Source organism: Miscanthus floridulus, chromosome 7 (genome assembly GCF_019320115.1).
Source record: "Miscanthus floridulus cultivar M001 chromosome 7, ASM1932011v1, whole genome shotgun sequence".
Taxonomy (NCBI): Eukaryota; Viridiplantae; Streptophyta; class Magnoliopsida; order Poales; family Poaceae; genus Miscanthus; species Miscanthus floridulus.
Genome location: NC_089586.1, coordinates 30,485,028 through 30,512,512, shown reverse-complemented (window position 1 = coordinate 30,512,512; position 27,485 = coordinate 30,485,028). Strand labels below are relative to the sequence as shown.

General features: G+C 43.1%; 2 protein-coding genes and 1 pseudogene across 5 annotated transcripts; all 3 read right to left on the bottom strand.

Moving 5' to 3' along the window:
- Window positions 1–518: 518 nt before the first annotated feature.
- Window positions 519–1,185, bottom strand: LOC136464939 (uncharacterized; annotated as a pseudogene).
- Window positions 1,186–3,862: 2,677 nt separating this feature from the next.
- On the bottom strand, window positions 3,863–8,038 carry LOC136462960 (probable calcium-binding protein CML21). Its single transcript, XM_066462010.1, has 5 exons — window positions 7,804–8,038; window positions 6,763–6,999; window positions 5,768–5,967; window positions 5,132–5,306; window positions 3,863–4,219 (listed from the first exon to the last, which is right to left on the bottom strand). Exons 2-5 carry the CDS (start codon window positions 6,953–6,955, stop codon window positions 4,092–4,094), a joined length of 696 nt encoding a protein of 231 aa, XP_066318107.1. The 5' UTR covers window positions 6,956–6,999; window positions 7,804–8,038; the 3' UTR covers window positions 3,863–4,091.
- Window positions 8,039–16,561: 8,523 nt separating this feature from the next.
- Window positions 16,562–23,394, bottom strand: LOC136466800 (uncharacterized). Of its 4 annotated transcripts, none has more exons than XM_066465314.1 (14): window positions 23,124–23,394; window positions 21,892–21,973; window positions 21,673–21,776; window positions 21,368–21,494; window positions 21,185–21,279; window positions 20,069–20,192; window positions 19,625–19,705; window positions 18,545–18,643; window positions 18,216–18,386; window positions 17,989–18,076; window positions 17,829–17,896; window positions 17,676–17,750; window positions 17,280–17,408; window positions 16,562–17,110 (listed from the first exon to the last, which is right to left on the bottom strand). In XM_066465314.1, exons 1-14 carry the CDS (start codon window positions 23,162–23,164, stop codon window positions 16,883–16,885), a joined length of 1,512 nt encoding a protein of 503 aa, XP_066321411.1. In that variant the 5' UTR covers window positions 23,165–23,394; the 3' UTR covers window positions 16,562–16,882. The 4 variants fall into 4 exon arrangements, with proteins under 4 accessions (XP_066321411.1, XP_066321413.1, XP_066321415.1 ...); XM_066465316.1 differs by having other exon boundaries at window positions 17,676–17,744; XM_066465318.1 differs by lacking the exons at window positions 21,673–21,776; window positions 21,892–21,973.
- Window positions 23,395–27,485: the final 4,091 nt, after the last annotated feature.

Genomic DNA, 27,485 nt, shown 5'->3' with positions numbered 1-27,485 from the left:
AATTTTTTTAATATAATAGATGATATGTATCATTATTTAAAAGTTATCTATGGTTAATGTAATTTTAATATTATTAGCGGTATATAAGTTTAATTAATTTTAATATGGCTAATCATATTAATTAGTATTTTATTTTATTTATATACTTCTATAATATTATTTTTTATTTATTTGAATTCAGTAATTAATATATATTATCTATAATTTTCTTATATTTTATATATCTATTATTGAAATACTGATTAACATATTTTATTTTTGGTAGTCGTCTTTATCCCCGGTGTTATATACCTATATTTTAAATCCCTACATCCGTTATAATTATATTATACTATGAAACTATCAATAAGCAAATAGACACATATTATCTTCAAAATCAAAGTAAATATCTGAATTCAAAATATCCGTTTTGCATTAGTTTCCGATATCCGCATTCGTATTCAAATTTGGATTAAAATATGGTAAATAATGGTATTTGAATCCGTATCCGTCCCTACTTGCGTTGCCGCATCACGTCATCAGCTTCTGCTTTGCATCCCCTGGTATGGGTGTTTGCACTTTGCATCGCCTGTCGGCTGTCGTCTCCTCGTTCCTGACGCGATCGTCGCCATGGCCAGGGAACGCCAGGAGGCATCTTCGTCGGGTTGGGACACTCCATGTCTGAGATCCTGGCAGCTTGCTTGACATCTCCTGCTTGAACCAGTGTCGTCTCAGGGGCAGGGCCTCCGCGGACGGCCGGACGCATCCCGTGACGGGAGGAGCGGCGGCGGCCACCTCGTGCTCATCAAGCGATATCTGCAGCAGCGTGCCCAGGGCGGCTTCCAGGGACGCCCTCCACCCGCTCACGACGGCCCGCGCGAGGCCGCGCACCCTCACCGACTCGTGCCCCAGCAGGCCGCCGACGGCCTTGGCGACGTCGGTGGTCGTCAGCATGGCCGGCGTCACCGGTACCACCCGCAGCGTCTCGAGCGCCTCGGCCATCGCCACGTCGAGCAGCTGGCAGAGCTCCTCCGCTCGGCCGTCGTCGCCCGCGGCGTCGCAGAGCATCTCCACGATGTCGCCCCTCACTTGCCGGTACTTGTCCCGGGAGCAGCCCTCGGGAGCGGCGGCCTCGATGCAGGCGTCGATGGCGCCGAACGCAGGGAAGAAGGGCTTCCACCGCCGGAGCGGGCTCTTATCCGCCATCGATCACGTACCGCGGCGGCGGCGCTTTGCGCTTGATAGGCAATATATTACTAGCTCAAAGTTGCAATTCAAATGATTTCTATAAATAATTCAAATGTTTTCTATAAATAATACTATATATATATATATATATATATATATATATATATATATATATATATATATATATATATATATATATATATATATATATATAGAAGGGAAAAGATATAAACATAGTTGAACCGTCTATTCATAACACACATTTTTGTGTTTTGTTTTGGCAAGCACTGCAGTAGTAAATTCGGTGCAAAACCCAGTATATGCAAGCGTAAATTTGAGAAAAGCGCACCAGTAAAACAACACCATTTTATTGTTTTTCTATGTGCAACAGTAAAAACTCATAATCAAGTAGAAATTTCCAAAAGTAGTGCTATGTTTTACTACTGCTCATGTGGTATTTGATGATTTTTATGTTTGCATATTAAGCTTTTTTTTCTAGCCAAAACAAAAGGTTATCCTGTAGTAGTTACAATTTCGGTTATGTGATTCTAGTTCACTTATTTCCCATGATTTCAGAAACCAATGTGAGGCAAGTAGTGAATTGATATTTTTGAATTTGAAAATATGATGTTTGAACAAAATCCTGGATGTGCTAGTGAAGCAGTAACTATTTTAGTATTATTGTAAATAATTCTTTAGAAAGATGCTCAAGTGGTAACTAATTGATTTTCACAAAAATAATTAGTGATTAAAATCTCCAAATAAAGTAGTAATTAGTCAGATTCATATAGACTATATATGAACAAAAAGTATTTGAATTGACATTCACCAAAACGCTAAACGGTAGTTAAACACCTAATGTTTAGCGTTTATTCCGAAGACACGTACAACCACTTAAAACGGGCTACATGGTCAATTAAATGGGATAAACAGTCGACTAAATGGGCATGTCTGGTCACCAAGTAACAAATTCTCAGATTTTCTGCGACCCAACAACGAGAATCTACTGTCGCCAATGTAATAATGTTTCTTGAATGAATTTCGTGCCACGACCGGAAGCAGAGCAATTGAGCAAATCAGGCCTGTGTTCATCCCATCTCAAACAAGAGCATATATACAGCCATGATCAGAAAGACACCAAAGCATATGAGCTTCTTGATTGCTTTTCACTTTTTCTCTCATTGAGGTCAATGGTTTTGACAAATTAAGGCAAGTGAAGTGAGAAATGCATGCTCATGCCCATGCTCCTAAGTCCTAACCATGGCACATGGCAGGGTGGGATGTTCTTGACTGGCGCACTGATCTGCATTTTCAGCTGAACAACCCATTGCATATATAACATGATGAACAAACCATTTTCAGGCTGATACGCATGGTTCACTACTGCCCACAAATATCTAATCTGTTCAAAAAAAAAAGGCGAGAAATACATATAGGAAATAGATCAGTCATGTATTGATGACACATACCAGTACCACCCAGCAGGAAGATGGTACTGCTGAACTGCTACTAGATACCAGATACCAGTAGAGTTGGAAACACCAAGAAGAACACCCATCATCAGGCGACGACGCCCCAGCCCAAGGCCGCAGGGACAACAAGCAGCGACTTGATCACCCGGCCGGTGGCGACGACGGCGTGGATGAATAGGTCTGCGACTGCGAGGGCAGGGTAGTACACGGTGACGATGCAGCCCATGCACACGCCGACGACGAAAGGAAGCACGAACTCCAAGGTCGAGTCGAACGTGACCCTCACCCCGCCGTCGGTGAAGGTGATGGCCATCTCGGGACGGTGGCGGTGGCGGAAGGACCACGAGGCAGAGGGCAGACGGCGGTGCGCGGCGAAGAGCTAGGGAACGGAAGAAGAAGAAGCTGCCGGTGGTGTGGACTGGTGGAGAAGCTAGGTAGCTAGGTGTATGCATGCAGGTGCAGTGCGGAGCGGTGCCGAGCTCGCTGCCTTGCACTGAAACTGAAAGGGGGCTGCATTGTAGCGAGTGCTTGATTGCTGTGAGAAACGAAAGGGTCTGGCTCTGGCCAGTGGCCAGATTGGGAAAGATTCCACCAATCCGTCCGTCATCGCGCAGGCCGTCCGTCACATGAGCTTGGAGCTTTGCAGCTTGGCGCTTTCACTCAATGGGCCATGGCCTATTGGCCTTATGAGACTATCCCTACTATCCTACGACTACGACACCACTTTGATGCCTTTGCTCTACCGATGAAGAGACTGAAAGCACGCGTGTAGGAACAATAGGTGTTGCTCGTCCTCCAACAGCAAACTTCAAAAGTCCTCCAACAGCAAGCTTCAAAAGCAAAGAGCACCACCCAAACCTTGGCAATCCTGTATTTTCTTAACAAGTTGCAAACTTCATAATAAATAACAGAGCTGTTACCTAGCTAACTGAACACAAACTCACATTGCAACTTCTTATCAGTAAATTCTTGTCACAAATAGTACAAGCAACTTGGGTTCCTGCATTCGGTCACCTTTGCTACTGAAGCGACTCCAAGTTTGTATTCGCAGGGACCAAAGTTCCATTTAAAGGTAGGCATTGTTGTGCGTCCCGTCCAGCGGTCCTGCAACATTAATGGGCAAGGGCATGGGCATGTGTTTCCACAAAATGAAAAGAAGAAGCAAACAGCCAGCTTCAAAGTAAAGAGCATTTTACTGCCATTCACAATTTTACACTTTCACAAGCACAGTGCAAATACTTTTTAATGACAAGGTAACCTAACTGAACAGCATCTGACCAGTGTAACTTTTTATCAGCAACACTAGTGTTCATTCTATTTATAGGAACATGAACATCTACCATAAGCTCGGCACACAAAGAACATGAACTACTACTTCTGATCCGCGGCAGGAGGAAGCTGCTGAGGCCTCCTGAGGGGCTGACTTGGCCAATTCAGAACGCCTAATAATCTTCAGTTGACACACTCTTCTTCTTCGTCATCCTCGTCGTCGTCTTCATTATCGATCCCCACCCAGCGAGTAAAAGCAAAAAGGAATTCCTTGAAGGTCACTGTTCCATTCTTGTCCCAATCCATTTCCTCTGCATTCACCAAAGGAGTAAATATCAGTGCAAACATATAAACAGGTAACAACCGTGACTGGACCGGGGTAAAGTGTGTTCATTAATCAATGCTGAATTCTAAGCCGACAGGGGAAACTTCCAAATGTAAGAATGAATATTCAGAGCGGGCGGTCTTGGGACTAAAAGTCGAAAAATAAGTTCAAAATCTCTGAAAGCATGAAACTTGATCGTAGTTCATTTTTTTATCAAAATGCTTACCTGTCTTTGATTATCATCACAGGTTAAAAGGAAAAAGGAAAAAGAAAAATCTATGAACAGTTGTAGCCTACATAACTAACCTACCCTTGCCCTAAAAAAAGAGTGAGAAAGAACTGCTTATCCAGGCCAATGAAAGAAGGTATCGGATTGCTGTTTTCTCAACCAAAAGATAATGGTGCTCCTAGAAAACAGGACAAATAAAGAAATGGTGCATCAACATAGGATGTGGCTCGCACTCCAGGCCGGATGGTTCGAAGTACTGACGCCTTGTATGCTCTCTAAACTCTTCTTAATGAAAAACGTGCAAATGCACGTTCGCGAAAAAAAATTATGACAATTAGTTTGGAGTAAGCATTTTCATTAATGGACACTGAATCCATATCACAGCTGAAAAAAGGAAAAAGAACATCCTATGAACAGTTGTAGCCTACATAAGCTTCCTACCTTGCTCTCAAAACGAGTAAAGAACTATCCAGCCAGACCAAGGAAAGAAGGTATTCACATCATTGATTTCTCAAGAACAAGCAATGGTGTCTCAAGAAAAGAGGACTGACAAGTAGTGGCATACCAACATATGATGGTTGTAGTGAAAACCAACTGACCTTTTTATTGAGAAACTAATAGAGTAGAAATTAGGGAGTATGAATGATGGTGCCAGAGGAGATAACTCACCAAATCTTTTCATGCCTATGCGCCCAGAAGAGCGCTCTCCTCCAATGGTCTCATTTATTGCTTGTATCATCTCGCTCTTACTGACATATCCATCTTTGTTCTTGTCCAAGAAGACAAAGGACTCCACCAATGTTTCAAATGTTGGTTCAAGGCTACCCAATCCCATTCTTTTTCTCTAAAGCGTCATGTCAAGGACATACAATATCTAAAGGGACAGAATAAAAAAAATACGTAAAATAGGATCTCAACTTGAGGCATCTCTAATATATACTCTAATGTATCCTCCTATATGATGAAATACAAAATATCCATACCAGAAAGTTCAATAAGTTGTTTTTATCTATTAAAATTCTTTTCAAAGTTCTTTATCTTGAAAACCTTACAGAAAAACTTGATGTGATCTACTAATATGCCTTACTGGATGCAACAAAGTAGAGACATTAGTATACCATGATTAGTTCCAAATCTCAGGTAAATATATACCACAAGTTTAATATCTTATTTTTCCATAAAGATAGAGAAAGAATCAGACTTTGGAAATTTTAGAAAAATAACGCATTATATGGATTTCCAGCGCTAAAGAAAGAGACAAGTGAATTTCGAACAGTAGATATTTTTGTACTGTGTCAAGGATACTGCTTCAGACACTGCAGGATCATTTAGAAGATAAACGAGGCACAGGAAGACAATAAACTCATTGAACTTCATGCCCATGTGTTCATAAATGTCACATGCCTCAAACAGATCTTTTATCTCCTCATCAGTTGATTCAATACCCAAATTTTGGAAACAATGCTCGAGTTCCAGTTGATCTATTTCACCATTGGAATCTTCATCTGCATAAATACAAATTTTTTTTTGTCAGAACACTAAAAAAGGTTTGATGAAACACCTCAAGAATGAAAGACAATTTGTAGTCAGTATTTACATTTCATTTAGACAGGGCAAGTCATGATTCTGGACCAGTTCATGCAGATGACAACAAATTTCTCACATGGGTGTCAAAGCATGTCAAGACAAAAAAGCAAGTAAAATGAGCCAGAAATTGGGAGATCTATCTCGTGCTCAATTATTTTAATGGATTGAAATTTGCAGGTACATTTTCCCTAAATTTGCCAAAAAGACAAGGGATGTGTTAAGTTTCATCTAGTGGATTTTACCTGAATTCACTCTTTGGCATAATGCAATGCACAGGAACCCATGGTAAATTTGGAGAAAGATAACTGCTATGTGCACGAGTCATTTATCTGACCTCATTAGACCAAAGGCACCAGAGTTAGAAGAATGTTTTCTACGTGGAGCACTACTCTTTGAGAAATGTCTTTGTTTTTAGTTGGATAAACAAAATAGGTGGAACAACATTTCATTCAGATCCACTCGAAACAATTTGTTCATGCTAGTTTTGACCAGTAGTTATCCATTACATGAAGTAAAAGTATCTCTGGGTATCACTATAATCCAAAAATAATATTGTAGAATAAAGACTACCCAAAGTTAATAACTTGTTCACGGCTGCCTCTGATTAAATTTATATTTACATATTTCAACTATACATCCAGTTTTATGTCAAGTTTTGACCTTTAAATGACATGGTACCATAATGCTGGTTCAGATAGAGGGGTAAAGCTCACCAAACTGCTGAAAGATAGTCCGGCAGTTTCTCAAACTCTCGTCAATTTTAGGAAATTTCATGATGACACTATTGAATGATTTCACAGAGGTTCCTTTTAATGCTCTCTGCTGCATGGCTTCAACCATCTTCTTCTCTAACTTCGATGCCGGTGAGCTGTGCCTTGGCGAGTCACCACTAATTACACCTCCCATTTCCGCAATTTTGACGATCTTGTATGGTGCCAAAACCTCCTTGCCTGGAGATATAAATAATATTCATCGTGAGAAATTAGCAATATCCACTATAACCTAGATTTGAGATGAATTAATGTTAGGGGGGCACTAAGCTAGTACCGCCACAATGAAAGGCACTGACCTCAAAAACAATAAAAGACAGTTTTGGCAGGCATAAAGATCAAGAGATGAAATATAAGAGATCTAAGAACCATGCTGCTAAGAACAAGATCTTGTCCTCATAAACGTAACAGGTTTTTTACATAGTAAATTTAATTTTTATCAATCAAATTAAGTGGAAAGTAGTTAACGATGGAAGCAGCATGCATTGAAAGTATAAAAAAATACAAAACGTGTACCATTTGTAACATGCAACAAAAGAACAACATCATTGATAGCGGCAAAAACTATATATGATGTCTGTGACATTTCACCAGAAATTACCCTCAAACGAAACCGAAGGGTTTAACGTGCCGAAAACAATTAAGGCTTCTTTTTTCTTAAAAAAATAAAAGAACAACTAATGTTGCAAATGGAGGCTGCCGTCTTCCCCTAAAAAAAAAATGGAGGCTGCCGTCTACCGCCTACCAATGACCAATGGCCCAATTTTTGGGGGGAAATGAAAAAAAAAATACACCGACCGACGCAGCAAACGAATCGGCACCGAACCACCGGATCGGAAAGAACGTTAAGAAGGAACCGGAGAATTCAGGGGCTCACATACAGCAGCGATAAGATCAACATTCCGCGCGCGGCACAAAAAGAACGATCTTTCCACAAAAGGGCGCAACCGCACAGGGCCGAGGAAAATTGGATAGCATCCTTACCGAGGAGAAATCCCAACTCCGGAAGGATCTCCGGCACTCACTCCACCGGCAGGGCCGAGGGGCGACGATCGACGGGGGACGCCTGCTGCGCCTGCGGGTGGGTGGTGGAGGGAAGGGACCGGGAAGGGAGGCGCGGGTTGCGCATGCGGTGGGACTTGGGAGGGGAGGAGAAGGAGAGGCTGCGCTTGCGGGGATCTGGTGGTGGAGTGGATGGAAATGGGATGGAGAGGAGAAGCAGAGGCGTGTCCGGCGCCGAGGGCGGTGGGCAGCCTAGAGTGTAACGCATGCGCGCGGCGCGCGAAACGCCCGCGTCGCGCCAATTCCAACGCATGTTCCTCCTGCTGCTGATGCCATCATAGCACAACGATAACGTGAAGTTCCAAAAGTGTCATTTTAACAAGTTTTATTAACAAACAGAACCCGGTCAATGTTAAGATGCCCACTAGCAATCATCCTAACACGTATTTTAAAATTTATGAACTTTGTTATTTTTTTATCAACAAATAGTCTAATCATATGATATGATGAAGCATCAAAGTGAAAGTGGTGCACCACTGAAGCAAAATACAAATTTTAGATGTCATATGTGGTGGATATTACGAGGTGTTTGGATCCCTAAGGGGTCAGGACTAACTTTAGTCCCTGTCACATCGATATGTTAGATGCCAATTAGCGTGAGCTCTGATCATTTGAAAAGTTGATGCCACATAAGTGGTTACTTTGGGATTTTTTATGTAGAAATGTTTGTCTAATGATCAAATTTTTATTGTCATTAATTATATATTGCTAGAAAACATGTATTTATGTTACAACGGGAAATAAAAGTTTTGTTGTGTAGTGCTCGCGTCAATGATAATGAGATAGCAATTTTTTATTAGATTTAGTTGGGCTGGACCCAACGTTAAATCAAATAAATTTGAATACCCTTAATCAATTCTAGGGAAATAAATGACTAATCCAGTATGAAAAATTGACATGAGGTTGACTAAACTTAAATAGGTGGCTATTTTTGTGCACATGTTATCAGTTTTTAAAAAAGGTGAAAGACGGGAAAAAGTGGAAGGCCACACACGTGCCGTGATTGAACGAGCTCTAGCGGCCAGCCTATGGCATGAGTGTTGTGGCATCAACGAATATTTTGCGGTTCTAAACTCAAAGCGAGAAGGATGAGAGTGAGTGGCGATGGATTAAGGGATGAAAAAATAGTGGGGACGGATGGATAGGGGAGAGAGTGAGAGGTGAAAGAAAGAAATGTTCACTCTTTAATATTAGATTAGATATAGATGAGAGAAATAAGCTATCAAAATGTGATCTTAAATATCACACCAAGTTAGATTGTGATTTATATTTTTGATAGAGGGATGGAGTGTACTTTTTCTTCTGTTCAGTATTAACTTATGTTCACTTTGAATTTGTTTTAAGTCAAACTTTTGAAATTTCGACCGAACTTTAGGAAAAATTATCAACAACTATAAGTTCAAATAAATAGGCTATATCAAGACATTTTTCATAAAAAATATGTTGTAGGTGTTGGTGTATTTTTAATAAATTTAGTTAAAGTTATAGAGGGTTTTTTTGTGCATAAGTCATAGAGGTTTGAATATGGATAAAATTAAAGTGAATATAATTTGAAACGAACAGAATATCTTTATGTTTTGAACTTCAAGAATTAAGAAAAAATATTACCATGCTACATGTCGCAAGCCGACCTTATACTATACCTCTCTCATTGGCTAGGGCAGCTAAGTAAAAAAAAAGCATCGAAAGAATACGACAACTTATATTTTGAATATATAATGTGAAGCCTAACAATGGGGGCTAGTAGCCATCGAAATTTTCACAATCGTAGTCTACACTTCAAAAGGAAGTCGATCAACCCAATTTGAAGATGGCAATGCTAGATGGAGACTACAGCAATGAAACTTTACACCAAAGACTGAGTGGCCGTATACTAGGCTTTATGTGTAGTATATGTTGATTAGTTTTGTTTGGTCCCTCCATTTTATGCTTTTTGAAAAGTTCTCTTCACTGGGCGTAAAATATTTATAGTCAGAAACGCAGAAATAAAAATCAGTTTTTATAAAAGAGAATTGTCGAAATGGTACAATCTTAAATCAGATTAGTAAACTTAAAAATTATAAACGTCGTAGTAAATCGTAGAATCAAACCATTTTATTTTAATCGTAAAATCATACAAGAAGTCGAGATTCTTTCATGAAGGAAAAAATATGGTGGTAGTGGCACCTGGGAGTTGCAATAATTTTGTCAACCACCAGATGAGGAAGACGAAGGATTATTGTTGCCACTCGCATTCTACCTCTCCACCACCCGTCCTCACGCATGACGCATAGATAAGCTTGAGATCTAAATGGGGCTTTTGGGTAATCTACAATTATTCTTTTCATGTATACAACAATGACCATGGACCACCTCATGAAAACTTAAGGAGCCATTTGGATTCTTTCATTTTGGTGGAATTGGAATCTATTTAATGGATTATGTTATTTGGTTTGGAATTTGGCATTCCACAGCTTTTCTAAGTTCTCGTATAGTCTATCTCAAATTTATAGGGTGGGAGATGGAATTTGATTCTATAGATCACCATGATATGTTTTTATTCTTCAACTTATAGCACGGTCTTCAACTTGCTTCCTTATAGTAGAGATGCAACATATAAGTATCTCTCTTGAATGTCTAACAATAATATACAAATATATTTCATATACAATCATATTAGCTTAATTAATCTATACCTAAATTATAATTATTAGAATGAATTTAATTTTAAGGATCCAAACGGGGCCTTCCTGTAATTGGTAAGTTCAAATCAACATGTTTGTAGCTGTATAGTATTGCTTGGTTGTGTACTTGTATGTCTATCTTTGCATGCAACCGTAAAGGGATGTTTAGTTTGAAAAATCACCGAATGAAATGGTCAATCAGAAAATCAGTGTTCGCCATGTGAATTTTAGTGAAATAAAGCCATTTCATAGTATTAAGCTAACCATGCGCTTGTAAGGAATGAGCTGCCGATGGTGGGATAAAACCATTTCTTATTATTAAGATAATCACGTGCTTGTAAGTAATGAGTTAGCTAAAATGTGTTCATAATTTCTCAAGCCGAACAACCAATAAACTACCTGATCAGAAAGTTGTGGTTTCACCTCCTGGAACTTTCACCGATGCAAAAACGGTTGGGTTACTTCATTCATTCACTGGTATATTGCCCGTGCTAACGCTACAGTGACATTTAGTAGTACAAATCAAACATTCAAAAGATAATATATGCATCAGTAACAAAACATAGATGTGGTATGTTTAAGATTCACTAAAAAACAACGATACATCGAGTTAGATATATTAACACTGATCTAATTTGAAAGGCATTTATAACTTCACAGGACACACCAAAAGAGTTAGAACTACAATATTTGATATCTGTTGGTCCTTCAAAACATCCTCGAGAAGTTCACGAGAAGTTCAACAGCTGCACAAAGCATCACCGAACCAAGCTGTGGATGCACAGAAAATACATAGTTACTACACAAGATGCTCACCCGCGTCTTTTTGCTGCAACCTGGTACCTTCCACTTGTTTGCAGAATGTCATAGTTGGTAGACAATGAATTTGCACCAATTCATGCCAGCAAAGTTGTCAATGTTATTGACTATACTCCGTACATTTTTGGTGATGAAAGTACAAGAGAATTTGAACCAATTCATGCCAGCAAAGTTGTCAATGTTCGCCCTGTTCGTTTAGACTTGCTTGGTTTATAAGCCATGACTGAAAGTACCGTTGGCTGGTTTGGTGTGAGAGAAAAATATTGTTCGTTGGCTGATACGCCATGACTTATAAGCCAAATACAATCAAGCGAACAGGCTGGTTATTGACTATACTCCACACATTTTTTGTGATGAAAGTACATGAGCAACAAGCCATTAATTTAGCAAATACAATCATTATAAAACACTGCATATTGTAAATGTGTCGGTGCCTCATTTGTTAACAAAATATAGGCAATGTCTCAAGTTTTTTAGTTTTGACTGAGATTCTTAATTATAAACTCTAATATGTTTTTTGTTTACTGTGAAAGGCAGGCCTGGTGTAGTGGTGAGAGTTGTCTTACCGAGTCTTCAGGTCGTGGGTTCGAGGTAGCCTCTCCGTAGATTTTGCGGGGAAGGGCTTGTCTCGGTTTATCTCTTCCCCCAGACCCCACTCATGTGAGAGCCTCCGGCACTGGGTCCGCTCCTTTGTTTTTTTGTTTACCGTGGTGTTTAATCAGGATCCTCTATCAGCCTAATGTAATTTTCTTATACCTTCCACTCTCTTAGCACCAACCATGTGTTTGACACAGCAATTACTGCTACTCAGGGTGCTTCCTCCAAAGAAACAACAAATCACTTACTACACTGCAAGCAATCAATTGATATCAGGTTAACTGAAAATGATTGATTGAATCAAACATCAGAAATTCAGAACAACAGTAGTACTATAGATGAAGTTTACTGGATGCAACATCAGAGTAGCAGTAATATTGACAGTACTTGCAGGTGACGGCCAAAGGCATAGTGATGCACCGATGCGCATATGTAACGATGTACCCAGCGCAGTGCGCTGAGAGCCTGACACCGAGAATTCGTGGGCGGCGCTTGCTGCTTCACCTCGGCGCCATGTCGTCACCCTCCCATCCCGACGGTGTGCCGCGTGTGTGTGGCCGTGCTGTGCGGCACTGCAGTAGATTAGCGTTTCACCACTCCTGTTTAGAGGAATCATGGAAACAGAGATCTAATTCATGCCTAAACAACAAACGTTTAAACAAGACACATATATAGAACTCGTATCCAGAAAAGTTTTTTTTTTTAAAGATCCGGTTACCCGGTGTTGTATTAATAAAGAGTTGCAATCTCACATGCGCGAAAGGCGCTCCCTCACACAGCAGACCGCCGTATGAGGTACCCGGGTTCGACTATGCTAATTACTCATAGAAATTGGAGCAATCCTTATGTAACTAAGTACCCCTCCCCCTGCTGAAATCCAATCAGAGCACTCGTCTTTAATCTTTGTGAACACAGCCTGTTCTGCGCACCTAGCACCATTGAAAACTCTGGCGTTTCTCCCCTTCCATATATGCCATAGAGTAAGGATGGCAATTGAGTGCGCCGCCTCTGTACCCTCGGCCGTCATCGCCATGAACCAATCCTCCATATCATTCTCCTCGGTCCAGCCAGAAGGTTGCAGGTTTGCGCAGTTGCTCCACAATGCAACCAGACACCATACTTTCCTCGAATAAGGACATTCTATGAAGAGGTGAATGGCAGTCTCCAGGTTCCTTTCACATAGCGCACAGAAGTAGTTATTCTTCCATCCCTTGAGCTGCAGCCTGGCTGCTGTCCATACTCGGTCCTGCAGTAGCAGCCACAAGAAGAATTTGCAGCGTGGTGTGGCCCAAGCCTTCCAGATGAGCTTTGGGAAGTTGGAGATGATTTGACCACTGAACTGGATTGCATATGCGGAGCTTGCGGAATATTCCCCGGAACTTTCCAAAATCCAGATGATATGGTCTTCTTGCTCGTTTGTGAGATCTAGGTGTAGCGAATTGATAAGTAGCCATAATTCGAAGAATTCATTCAAGATCCCTGCATTCAGGTTATGTGCAATGTCGCTAATCCATTTGCCATTAAGCACTGCTTCTCGCACCGTCCTGTTCTTACGTCTGCTATGACGGCATAGTAACGGAAAGAGGGATGCTGGTGACCGTCCATCAATCCAACTAGAGAACCAGAAAGAGGCTTTCCTACCATCATGGATTGTCACTCTTGTGGCTGCATTGAAAAGGGCAATGTCCGTATTGTCAACCGGAAGCTTCATCCCTACCCATGGTCTCTGCGCGTTGCTCCACGTTAGCCACGTACAGCCACCGCAGTCGTAGAGCTCTGCTAAACCTCTCCAGATCCAGAATGCCGAGGACTCCGAATTGCACCGGCCTGGTTACTAGAGTCCAGCCAACTTTGCACTTTCCCCCTGTGATCTCGGCGTCCCCTGCCCAAAGGAAGCGCCTCCGTACCTTGTCCAAGTCTTCTAATAGCTGTTTTGGTGCTTGGATCGACGTCAGTAAATATGTTGGGATAGCACTTAGGACTGATAGCACCAGTTCCCTTCTTCCTGCTGGGTTTAGCAGACGGCCTTGCCAGCCAGCCAGCCAGTCGGTTTCTCGCCTTGTCCACTATTCCTTGTAGGTGCACCACTTTCAGTCGGCCTAGAGTTAGGGGCAGACCCAGATATGTGATTGGAAAACTGACCCGTCGACCAGCAAAAGGCTGTAGTATGTGATCCAAATTGATACCGCTACATCGGATGGGAGCCACCCAGCACTTTGTCCAGTTTAGCCTGAGTCCCGTTGCCGCTCCAAATTGTGTCAGAATATTGAGAAGAGATGACACCTCCTGTTGGTCTGGGTTTAGGAAAATCACCGCGTCACCCGCATATAGCGACAGCCGGATCTTTGCAAATCTTCCTCTTAGGGGGGAAATGATTCCTTCCTGTGTTGCGAGCTCCAGCACCTTCTGTAGCGCGTCGATGGCAAGTATGAACAGGTAAGGGGATAGTGGGTCTCCTTGTCTCAGACCTCTGGCGTGTTGGATTCGCTCAACTGCTGTCCCATTTAGCAGCACAGTCGAGTGTGAGGTGCGCAGCAATAGAGTGATCCAATCTCTCCATCTTGCACTGAAACCACGGTGTTCCATCATTTCTAATATATATTCCCAAGAGACCGTGTGAAAAGCCTTTGATATGTCCAGCTTGAAAAGTAGAGCAGGCGTTTTTGTACGGTGATATGCCCGGGACAAGCTTCTAACATACATGAAATTATCCTGTATACAACGGCCTTTGATGAAGGCACTTTGCGATGATGAGATGAGATGATTCATGTTCCTTGACAGTCTGATGGCTAGCGTCTTTGCTATCAGCTTGGCGAAAGAGAAAAAATTGCAAAAATGGCACTCGAAAGCGAAAGAGTGGACTAAGCTCACTGGTCTGAAATCCTTTGCGTATTCTGAAACTTCAAGTTTTGGGATCAGTACTATGTTGGCACCATTCAAATGCTCCAAGGGTCCAGCTTGGAGGTGGTAGAAGCAGTTCATTGCCTCCATAATATCCCCTTTGATAGTCTGCCAGCATCGCTTATAGAAGGATCCTGTGAATCCATCTGGCCCCGGTGCCTTCTCTGCAGGTAGCATCTTGATAGTGTATTCTATTTCTTCCTGCGAGAAAGGTCTGTCCATAGCATCATCCTGAATTGTACTAAGCTGTAGGCGGTTCGAGTCTAGAACTTGTGTGCATTCCACCTTGGTGCCCAGCAGTTCAGCATAGAACTGATGCAGAATGTCTTCTTTTTCTTCATGGCTCCAGACGATGTTATCTGTTGGTGTCTTAAGGTATGGTATAAGATTTCTCTTCCGTCTACCATTCGCTCGTTGGTGGAAAAACTTCGTACACGCATCACCTTCTCTTATCTGGATCAATCGTGAGCTCTGACGACGGCGTGATATCCAGAAAAGTCAATAGCAGCGCAGATAAACAATGCAATCGATCACAAAATTGCAGTGGAGCAGTGTGATCTATCAATCAAAAAATTGCAGTCTATCACAAAAGTTTGATCAGAGCAATCTGGATTTGATGGGCACTTGTGTGGTGGTCGTTGCTTGCTTCATGCTTCTAGTAGGCTGTCACGCCGTGCCGGATCAGGCACAGTACCAATAGGTGCTGGCTGCCGTAGGCCGATCAGTGGATCGAGATTGAGGAGGACGGAGCCGAGCAAGCCAGGGATAGAGCCGGCCACGCCAGGCCGGATCAAGCACGGTATCGATGGGTGCTTCTGCCGTCGGGCCGGTGGGTCAGTGAATCGGGATTAAGGAAGATGGAGCCCAGCGACCTATGGGAAAGAAAAAATCGGCGTCGCGGGGTTTCTTTCCATGGGTGAGGTGATTTTTTTTCCTACCTTCCATGCGTTGATTACGTCCGGTGATTGCGGGGGCGTGTGCGTTGGCGCGGGTGGGACTAAGCCTGGGCAAAATACCCGATACCCATTACCCGTACCCGAATTACCCGAACCCAGACCCGAATTACCCGAACCCGAGGTACCCGATCACAAATTCGGATAGCGATTTTGATTACCCGAAATTAGTTTGGGTAATTCGGGTAATATCCCCCGGTACCCAAACTACCCGAACTACCCAAAGATTTGTTTTGTCTTTGTATTCATTATGTGTTGTTAGCTGAACCATTTAATTTATCACTTTATTAGAATATAATTCTCTCTATTTGAATGAGTGACTGTAATATATTATTCTCTACAAATTGCTATTGAAATTCTATACAAATTGCTGCTGAAATTATGTATAGATCGCTACTGAAATTTAGTGTAGTTTGTTGTTTTCTGTAAATTTGGGTATATCGGGTAATACCCGAACCCGAACCCGAATTTGCGGGTAGTGTTTTTTCGAGGGTAATATCGGGTAGCAATTTTTATTACCCGAATTTTGAATTACCCGAACCGAAAAAATCGGGTAACCCGAACGCCCAGCCTTGGGTGGGACAGGCGTGGGCGCAGGAGATAGGAGGGGGTGGGGGGTGGGGGGGGGGGGGGGGGGGGGGTATTAACCTCCACAGTCCACAGTTCGTGTAATCGTGTCCAACAAATCCTCTAGACAGCACGGAATAACAGGACGTCCAAATAATTACGAACAATGGCGGTTGAAGATGAAAACACCAAACCCCATTTCCATTTCACCACCAAGCCGATGTTGCATTGCAGCACTGCAAGCTACCGGATGCAAGTGGGGGAAATAAATTACATGAACAGCGAGCCAGAGATGGCACTTACACTTGTTTCAGGCAATTACAAGAGATGATCCAAGGGCGTGCTTTCTCAGCTTTCGAGCATCCTGGCATGCTACATTGCGGTCGTGTAACATATATTCACCTAGGGTTATATAGGTTACAGCGTGGTATTGACAACAGTCGGTCAGAATAAGGGAGAATCTGCGGTGGACAATCAGTGGTTCAAGTAGACTTGTCAGGGTTATGAAGTTGTAATCCCTCCAGACGATCTATTCCTCTTGTACCGCGGAGATTGCCCCAGGCACATCTTCAAACGCGAAGACAGGCTATCCCCCATCTCCACCTTCTCACGCTTAATCTTCTTCCACAGCGCTTGAACCTTCTTCTGCTTAGCTTTCTCGATCGGTTTCCTCTGGCTTTGTCTCTGGTTTTGTCTTAGAGGCGTAGCCAAAGCCTTGACTGTCAAATTCTATGATGCACAGACCAATAATCAGATCAGATAATCTTTTTTCATTGATCATATCAAAGTGGTAGATGCCATAAGTAAGAAAGAAGCCAACTAGTAAAAACAATAGCTTTGATAAGATACATCAGCCACTGGATAACTAAATTGTCAAGCAATTAAAGCAATGTACCACCTGCTTATCATTATTATGGCCTGAGAATGATTCATCACTGGCTGCTCCTAAAGATGAACATCTGCCCCAACTTTCTCTGTTAGAGCTTGTGAATGAACATGACTCCTCATTGCGCCTACTTGTTTTATCCTATAAGAAAGGAAGGCTTCTGATCAGACAATTTGCAAGCAAGAAGTATATGAGCCTCAGTTCTCAACACTTATAATGTGTTCCTTAGGACCCTCACTGATCGGACATCTCTGTATCACACCTATTACAATAAACAATTTAACACAATGGACAATCCAGTGGAATCAAGAAAATGCATTGCATGGATAAAATTGCTCAACTTGACTAAAAAATATACAGGGTCCAAATTGCGTGTAAGCTTACTTGAAGTTATACAGTGAACTTTACCTGCAAATGTGATCCAACACTATCCCCATCAATCTCTGACAGGCTGCGGTTTTCATCTAAAAGAAAGTCCTGCAGCTAATGGAATACAGATAAGGAAACGAGCAAGGAAAAAGGCCTTCACATCAGACACAGACAAAATGTCAAGAAACTTACCAAGTCATTCTCATTCTTAATGGACAGTTGATTCATGCTAGACAACAATTCAACTACAGATGTGCTATCTGAAACAAAATAAGGTAAAATAATCAGTATAAAACCAGTTGTTACAATATTACCATTTACAAGGAAGTAGCTCAGGGAGCTGAGACCAAACCATGTGGGATGTTAGGTGCATCTGTTGATGAACTGCAGGCTGCAGTGTTTGCTGACCGTAGACCGTTGATGATTTCAAAGAAGAAATTCTGCAAGAATTGGGGGGGCGGGGGGGGGGGGGGGGGGGGGGGGGGGCAAAGGTGGTTCCTTAGAAGCCAAACCATAAAACCATATAAGATACTTTTCAGGTCCAAATGGAGTTTTGCAATGGGCATTCCGTTAATTTACCTCATTGGTTATGTTACCAACTTTAAATGCTCCCATATGAAGCTTTGATCGTGCTGCAGGCAGCATAGGAGGACGCAAAGTTTTATAGAAGAATATAGAAACTGAATCATAATATGATTGAGGTCTTGGGGAATTATGATCACCCTCAAATTTAATTATATTTTTATCCCCCTGCACACAAACATGTAATGAGGCAATGGTTAACAGAATGCCTAGCATGATCTGCAGCAGGAATTGTCGACTACCAATCTCCATGTTATTTGTTATAAATATGATCTGCCATCCATATGCCAGTTAACTTTTATGAAGGAAGCTAAGTAAACATTTACCCCATATGCCTGGTGAATACGATCACAATGGTGAGGCTGAATAAACATATCATAAAAACCATGTCCAAATAATGCAGGGATAAACATCTTGGGAGCCAACTGGTTATGAACAAGAGAACACTGAAGTTAGATTGACGTGAAGTATAAGCAGGTTCTTTCAAAGTTACAGGAATTGTGCAGGAATTACAACATACAGAGATCTCAACAATAAATGACTCAGACTAGTAAAGGACCAGAGAAGTGTAAAATTCTCAATCCTGGCAATAACCAGATGGTCAGTTGGTCACTATTGGCAACCTAGAAAGTCGAAACTCTCAAACTAAGCAGTCTTTGGGTTAAAAGAAAAGGAACAGATAATGCAAAACCTCAACACTAAAATTGCTCAGACCTATTTAACAAAATTCTCAATAAATACATGCCAAATACAGACAAAGAAAGAAACGAGGTTTTCCAGAATTTTGCTGGAAATTCTATAATTATAAAACATCCTACATGGAAAATGCCAATCTGAAGAAGTGGTTCTAACTGCATAAAGGATCTACGGAAGGAAATTATTATGACACTACCATATTAAAAGCAATTAAACAAATAGCTTATTTTTATCATTTATCAGGTCTATTATATTCAATTTTACGTCAGCATGACATGGATAATGCAATGCAAAATATAAACATGACTTGTACAAGCCAAAAGGCAGTTTTGCAACCATCGTGAGTTGAATTCTTCTTTGTTTTGTATTAAGTATTAAGTTGCATGCACCGACCAGTTCAACCCAAAAGCTTAAGCTGATGGGGAGAGGTGGGCAATTCACTTATATTCCAACACTCCCCCTCACGTGGAGGCTCCCTCAGGCCTCAGACGTGGAATAGGAGCGAGCAACAATTATTTCATTTAATTGCGCTAACCAGGATTCGAACTCGAGACCTCTGGCTCCGATACCATATTAAGTTGCATGCACCGACCAGTTCAACCCAAAAGCTTAAACTGATGGGGAGAGGTGGGCAATTCACTTATATTCCAACATTAAGGCTTCAAGGTGTCAAATTATGTTATGGAAAGATAATGTTTTAGGAAGTATACCTTTAAAACATTAAGATCCATTATGTCGAACTTAGCTCTTTTCTGAATGATTCGCCGCATGTACTGTACAGCCATCTTAACCTGAAAGGGCAGATTTCAGAACAACCCAGTAAAACTTTACAATTATAGCAATGATCCCTAGGATTGTATAGACTCTTGTGCTAGCAAGGCTGTAAGATAGTATGGAACTTTCACTAGATCTAACAACTACATTATCCTTTTACACATTCCACAAATTCATTGCAATAACGAGCATGTGGATTCATCTATGAACTTAATAACCTAAGGTAAAGCTCAATACAAAGGAAAACAAAGCAAGTCCTATTGGTTTGTGCTTCAAAGTTAGCAATTGTAAATCATATTAAGACATAAGCTCCCATCACCATTCCCATAATGTACATTTCAACACAAAAGTAATGCATGCAGCAGATGTGCTGGTCATACCGTGAATTTAGGAACTCGAATTTTGTAAACGTCAACAAGTTCCATCATCAAGTCATACAGGTTAGTGAAAGCACTATCCAATACCATGCCAGCAATAGAGGGGTCCTCTGCTCCATAGAGTAGGCTGTACATTTGTATACAAAATATTGTAATGAATTACAGGGGACAGCCATCAAATGGTGATGAAATATTTGAGCCTTGGCATAAACTTAAAAGATTGAAAACAATCTTAAGCATATCAACTGAAAAGTGCTATGGAAGAACTTGCAAACTGCTCCTCAAGACATAGTTCCGCTAGGCGCTCGCCTAGGCGCGACTAGGCGCGACTAGGCTCTAGTCGGAGGGTGTCCGCCTCGCCTATGGGGGTAGGCGGACCCCTAGGCGGCGGCGGCTCGTCGGCGGCGGCGGTGGTGGTGGAGGAGCGCCTGGCGGAGGTCGTCGGTGGGGGAGGAGGAGCTGCGAGCGGCGGCGGGCGCTCGCACGGGCTTGCGCGGGCGGCGGTGGTGGTGGAGGAGCGCCTGGCGGAGGTCGTCGGTGGGGGAGGAGGAGCTGCGAGCGGCGGCGGGCGCTCGCGCGGGCTTGCGCGGGCGGCGGTGGTGGTGGAGGAGCGCCTGGCGAAGGTCGTCGGTGGGGGAGGAGGAGCTGCGAGCGGCGGCGGGCGCTCGCGCGGGCTTGCGGCGGGCGCTCGCGCGGGCTTGCGCGGGCGGCGGGCGCTCGCGCGGGCTTGCGCGGGCGGCGGGCGGTGTGGGAGGAGGCGTGGAGAAGGTGCGCTGGGCCGTTTTTAACGGTGGATAAGGTGGGTTGGGCCGTTTTTATGGGCCTTTCTTCTCTTTTCTCCCTGTTCCATGACCATTGGTCTTCTATTTTTTTCTTTTCTTTTAAGTACTTAAGTATGTATTAATAAATTTAAGTATGTATTGGAAAACACCTAGGAAAACGCCTAGGAACGCCTAGGCGCGATTAATCCCGCCTAGGCGCTAGGCTGAGGGTCAGCGCCTAGATTCCACCCAGCGCCTAGCTGAACTTTGCCTCAAGATAATGAATTGCATGAAATGAAACAGAGAGATCTTGCACCAAGTAAAAAGAACACAAACTTTATCCAAAACTACCAATTACCATGTAACAGCACCCATTGATCGCCCCCAAAGGCCTATAGTGGAAACTTGTTTATTGTCCCGAAGACATGACACTGCACATTTGAGGTCCTCTTTCTAGAAGTAAATTATTGGGAATTTCAGAAAGGTGTGATCGCCCAAAATATGAATGTAGAATAAGCGAAGAACAACGCTGATTATATACCTCATGCCAACCCAAGCTGACGTAATCCCCACCGGATAGACCTGACCCAGAAAAGTCAAGTGTGAAAACAGTGATATTTGAAGGAAGAAGTATTACAGCGGCTTCATTTGCGTCTGCTCGGCATCCGCTGCATTGAGTCAAAGCAAAATCCTGTTTAATATTCCAAAAGATACCAGTGATTGTTTGAGCTTCATATAAATAAAGAAGTGAAAAAAATTGTAACTAAGTCTTAAAAATGTTAAAAGAAGGAAGCACCCTATGAATCTGTCAAACATATGCAAACATGGAGCATAAAAGTTAAGTACCTATTTCCGTGGCAATAGACCACACATGGGAGGGCAGTGTTCTCTGGGATAAAAGCAGGAACATAGTGGCTGCATTTTAAGATATAGCCTCTTGCATTTGTAAGCTGCCAGGAGCAAGTTACAATAAGGTTATCAACAAAGAGGCTCATAATTGCCATCAAACTTGCCATCAGCAAATAAAAGACAGAAGAAACCTCTATAAATGGTCTCCGTACTTGCCTCCAAGTCTAGTCGTTTGTATTTACATCCTGCGAGGATAAACTCTTTCTCCCATAGATACTGATCTGGATTATATTCTGACCTGCGAATTAACACTCATTCAGCGAGTTCAAAATTACAACCACAGCGAGTTCAAAGTATCAATGTCACAGAGCCCACCCAACTAGCATCCATACTTCTCACTGCAGAGGGACCAGAACGTATGGAACCACCTCAAATCCCCAAAAAATGGAGTTAACTGCCTCCCCAACAGGTACAAGCAGCAGAAATTTATCAACTTTATACATGGCCCATGGCCAAGATCACAGCACACAGGCTGACAGCTACCAGCGTTGAGAAACAGGATTATATAGAAGGTACAAAAGATACCAATGGGTATGTGAAAGGTGCAAAGCCATTGATCAGTTAATTTTATCATTACATTAAATCATCTTTGCAACCAGGTGTGGGGAACAAAAAAGCATTCCATGTTCCAATTAATGCTCCAGAACAAAGCATACTCGTCCATCCTCAACAAAGCAACACTTTACAGCAGTGTTCCAAAAAGGCACATAAAGCATGAACATTGCAACCAGAACAAAAAGGTACAACATCAAGTGGTAGCAGGCAGCAAATCTCACATGATCCCTCCTCCCAGTGAGGATCTCAAATTGGTAATTGAAGCAGAAGGTGACACTAACAAGACAGTTAAAATTTACCCTTGAATCGTTTTTTTTAATAATGTCATATGCATACATTAACACAAAAGTCGCCCTTGACAGCTATGAGCGCCTACCACATGCTTAGGAAAGTTCAGGTACACATAACATGACGAATTGACAACTTCAATGAATATTGCAATTTTACCTAACCCTAGCTTTAATGGCACACGGTACAGATTTGCAATAACATAACCAAGAGTTTATGTACCATCATACAGACTAGCTGAAACCAGTAACCCAATATCATCATGATCTCACCCTCCATTGGAATTTCAAATTGTGCATTTCCAGGTATCCTTCGTCCTAAATGCCTCTTGACAACGGTACATAAACAGCTAATACGCCAGCATTTCAACAACGCTTTCGGACATGCAGTTACCAGAGAACTAACGGTAGCATTGATCCCGCTCCTCTTCTCCAATTCAAAACAATGCGGTTGGTCACATCCAATGCAGCATCGTAATTGATGCCTAATAGGACACAAGCAGCAAATGCAACTATGCTCAGGATATCTGGCGGGACAGCGCGTACCGGGGCGGCCGGATGACGAAATTAACGAACTGCTCGATCATGGTGCCTCCCGGCGGCGCGCGGTGCTCCTACGCTGCGCGCCTGCGCCGTGGTCCAGCGCTCATGCACCACCCGGCTCCATCGTCCTCTCAGAATTACGACCCCCGCCGCCTGTCAGGTGGAGCCCATCGAAACCGGACGAATCCCCGGCGGAGCCGCCTAGGATTGCGGGAGCCGCGCCCTCTGCCTCGCCGGATCCGGCTGCCCGAGCCGAGGGGATCCGGGAGGAGGAGGCGGGTTGGGGAGGCGGGGGAAAAGGAGCGAGAGGGATGAGGGATGGAGGGAGAGGGGGGCGATGGCCGTGGACGAGCGAACGAGTGATGATTAGAACGTTAATGAAGCGGAGGTAATCGTGGGGAATTTTAATTTTGAATTCTTTTTGTCGTGTTTAATTCGGGTCTTAGTCATTGATGGTCAGCCTTGCACGTGTAGGCCAGGTGCAGCGTACCCTCTCTGGTCGTCTGGTACGACTGTGCAAGCATACCCTCTCTGGTTTCTAGCTGTGGATTTTGTGAAAAAAACATTCGTACTGTTTTTTACAACATTCCATATTTGTATTCATATAAGTTACTTGCTCATTTTTAATACCTATTGTTTTAGATTTATTCTAAATCAAACTATTTCAACTTTAACTAAATTATAATAACTTATAGAGTATGTTTTACGTTTGTTCCAAGTCAAACCATTTCAAGATTGATTAAATTTAAATAAAAAAAGCTATTGATGCCTATAATATCAACTAAGCATTATTAGATTTATCACAAACGACAGCGCTCGCGCCCGGACGTCCGGACGGACATGTATATCTGGACGCCCACGCCTGCACTCCGTTATGTGCGCCCACACGGGGCTCACGCCGCCCGACTGTCGCCCATGCCGCCCAACCCCACGTGGGGACTCTCGCGCCCCTCCGCTTCCCCTGCCCAGATGTCTGCGCCAGCTCGACGGCGCCCCAGCAGCTGCAACAGACGGCTACGGCAGTGTCGGTGCGGGACCCACGGGATACCCCGCAAGGAAGGGAGAAGAACTAGCCTAACTAGGATTCTTCCCCTGTAATCTTAGTAGTAGTATTATTCTGTAATCCTACTAGGAACTCTTATTGTAAACCGACTAGGACTCTGACCTCCTGACTATATAAAGGAGGGCAGGGCTCCTTGGATCGGGAGTTCAGACAACAATTGTACAGCACAACACTTTACAATCAATCCAACGCAAAGGCTAACGCCGACTGGACGTAGGGCTATTACTCGATCAAAGATCGAGGACCCAAACCAGGATAAATCGACTGTCTCTTGCGTTAACCGTCGAGTTCCACATACGCTGAAGTCCGAACATACTGCCCCGGGGACCCCCGTGGCAGGCTATCGGTGGTCAAACATCGACAGCTAGCGAAAATACGCCTGAGCATCCCGGCCGAGAGCAAAATAGCTAAAAAGACGCTTGAGCCCGCCGATAAGGATAGCTAACAAGCTAACACCCGAAATAAAAAGCAAAATGGCTGAAAATACGCCTGAGCATCCCAGCCGAGAGCAAAATAGCTGAAAAGACGCTTGAGCCCGCCGATGAGGGTAGCTAACAAGCTAACACCCGAAATAAAAAGCAAAATGGCTAAAAATACGCCTGAGCATCCCGGCCGAAGCAAAATAGCTGAAAAGATGCTTGAGCCCGCCGATAAGGGTAGCTAACAAGCTAACACACAAAACAAAAAGCAAAACGACTGAAACTAAGCCTGAGCATAGACCACAACAATTTCAAGACAAGACCCTCCAGCTACTTGTTCCAAATAGCAAGAGGCTCGGAGGCTACACTAGAGATACCCAAGAACACAAAGATCTACATATAACGAGCTGTTTACATGGCACAAAAGAAAGCCAAACAAGCACTTGACAGATCAAGAAAGGTTGTCAACACAAAGATCTACATATAACGAGTTGTTTACATGGCACAAAAGAAGGCCAGATAAGCACTCGACAGATCAAGAAAGGTTGTCAACACAAAGATCTATATATAATGAGTTGTTTACATGAGACAGAAAAGTACTCGACAAATTAAGAAAGTTTGTCAAGATAGCGTGCTAGAGTTGTTTACAAGGCAAAGACGAAAGCAAGACAAAGTACTCGGTAAGTCAAGTAACTCTGACCAATTGGATAAATCATCCAAGGAATAAACAAGGCATCCAGGCAAAGAAGACATCAACAAAAAATCTTCATTCAAAAAGAAGTATAATGTCATATTACAAGGCACGGGCATAAAGGTCAAATACATCAAGCGTCATCATCAGGAGAAGAGATAACAATATTAAGATTATCTATAATTCTACTAGCTAAGTCTTCAACCTCAGGCTCCTATCCTCTCAATGGCATCAATGTATTCTTGACTATCGGCTTCCTCTGCTATCTTGGACAAAGGAGCCACTAGAGCAAGGACCCGGACCTGGGCCAGGACATTCTTGGTACACAGTTGGGCGCACCTCTTCATGAACTCTTGGAAACAAGTCGGAATTCGAGGAATTAACTGAGCCCAAGATTGCCCATCATCCGCTGGAGTTCGGAGAACGTCGGCTACTGAACGAAAGGATTTCCACAAAGCTTTCTAGTTTTCAGTAGCCATCGCCAACTTGCCAGACAAGTCTTCAATAGTTTTTTGGGCCTGCACAAGATCTCTATCAGCTCCATGCCTAATCAACTTAGCAAGCACAAGTTCTTTCTCAGCATGAGTAATTATCTCCTCAGCCTTGTTGTGACTAGAACGAACAAGAGTCTTCATTTCATCAACGCCCTCCGAGAGCTTCTGCTTTTCAACTCAGAGAGCTAGACAAGGCAACAAACAACAAGTCAGCAGAAAGGAGAGTTTGAATGCAGAAGAAAACAAAAAGAACCCACAGTACCGTTGCACTCCTTCATGGCCTCCAAGTTCTTCATGGCCTCCGAATTCTTTAAAGCCTCCTGGATAGCAGCATCCCTCTGCTTCTCGGCCTCAACAACCCGAGCACGAAGACCGTGTTCCTCCTTCTAATGCATTTTATGCTCAGCCTCCATCTCGGCCTGGACAGAGATCCAGCTCTGCCTTCAGGGCGCTCAACTCAGAAGACAACTTCTTCTCGGTTTCCTGACGAAGAAGAAGAAGATGGTATGGTCCCGAGAGAAGGACTAAACAAAAAAGAAAGAGAGAAAGAAGGCATAAGAATAGGAGAAAGACGGACATGCCAAAGAAAGAACTTCAGAAAACTTACTTAGAGTTTTTCTCCAAAAGAAGTCGCAAAGGTCCGTGAAGTCTCCCCAAGAAGCGGTCAACTCTGACAACCGATGAGTGGCATCAAATTGATGAACCACATCTTCAGTAGAAAGAGGAGCGGAGGGAGAAGACGGCCGATGCGGAGAAGGCAAGATCAAGGACACATCATGAGAAGTCCCAGCTACTTCCCTAGATGAATCCACCGCAATGGCCACTGGTCACCTCCTAGGGCAACCAAGACAGCAGCAGCATCGTCACCAGAAGGCCTTGTTGCCCCCACAACCACTTCACTAACAGTGCACTGCGAGTCCTGAGGCTCAGTACTCGGTTGCACAATAGAGGGCTGGCAAGAAGTCGACAGAGGGACGAGAGAAGACGAAGGCCTAAAAGTTGATAAAAGAACTCGCCAATAAGAACAAGAGAAAAGGAGAATAGAAGCAAAGAGATGAAACCAGAATTCACTCACCCAGCTATCTTCTTCTTCGTAAAACAAAAAAAAGACCTCGCAGGAGGAACCACGGCGGCAAAAATGTCCCCGCCACTAGGCGGCAGGAGCGGTATAGCCGGTACCAGAGCCCCGAAAGAACTCAGTACCAGAGCTATGGAAGAACTTAGTACCGGAGCCATAGAAAAACCCGGTGCAGGAGCCTCAGAAGAACTAGTACCCGATGACCGCTTACTACAAAAAGATCAAGACCAAAGTCAAAACAAAGAGGAGGGATTCTGTAGCAGCAAAACAAGAAAATAACTCACCACCGCGTGATAAGGGGTGCATCATCGCCCTCTTCTTCCTCAGTCTCGACCAAGGCCACCATAGTACTAGCTGAAAAAAGAACAAAAGTACTCAGTTCAAGACAAAAACAAGAAGACAAAGGGATAGAGTGTATTAATATGCTCACCTAAGAGCATGCTAGCTACAATTGGAGTACCTGGACTGAGTACTTGGCTGGAGAGACTTCTTGGAAGCAGGTAAACTAGATGAAGAACCATCCGCTTCGCCCCCTCTTTCGAGACACTACGAGGACCTCGAGGGACTGGATGAGGAACATATTCTTCATATACATCAACAACTCCGAAAGAAACTCCAGG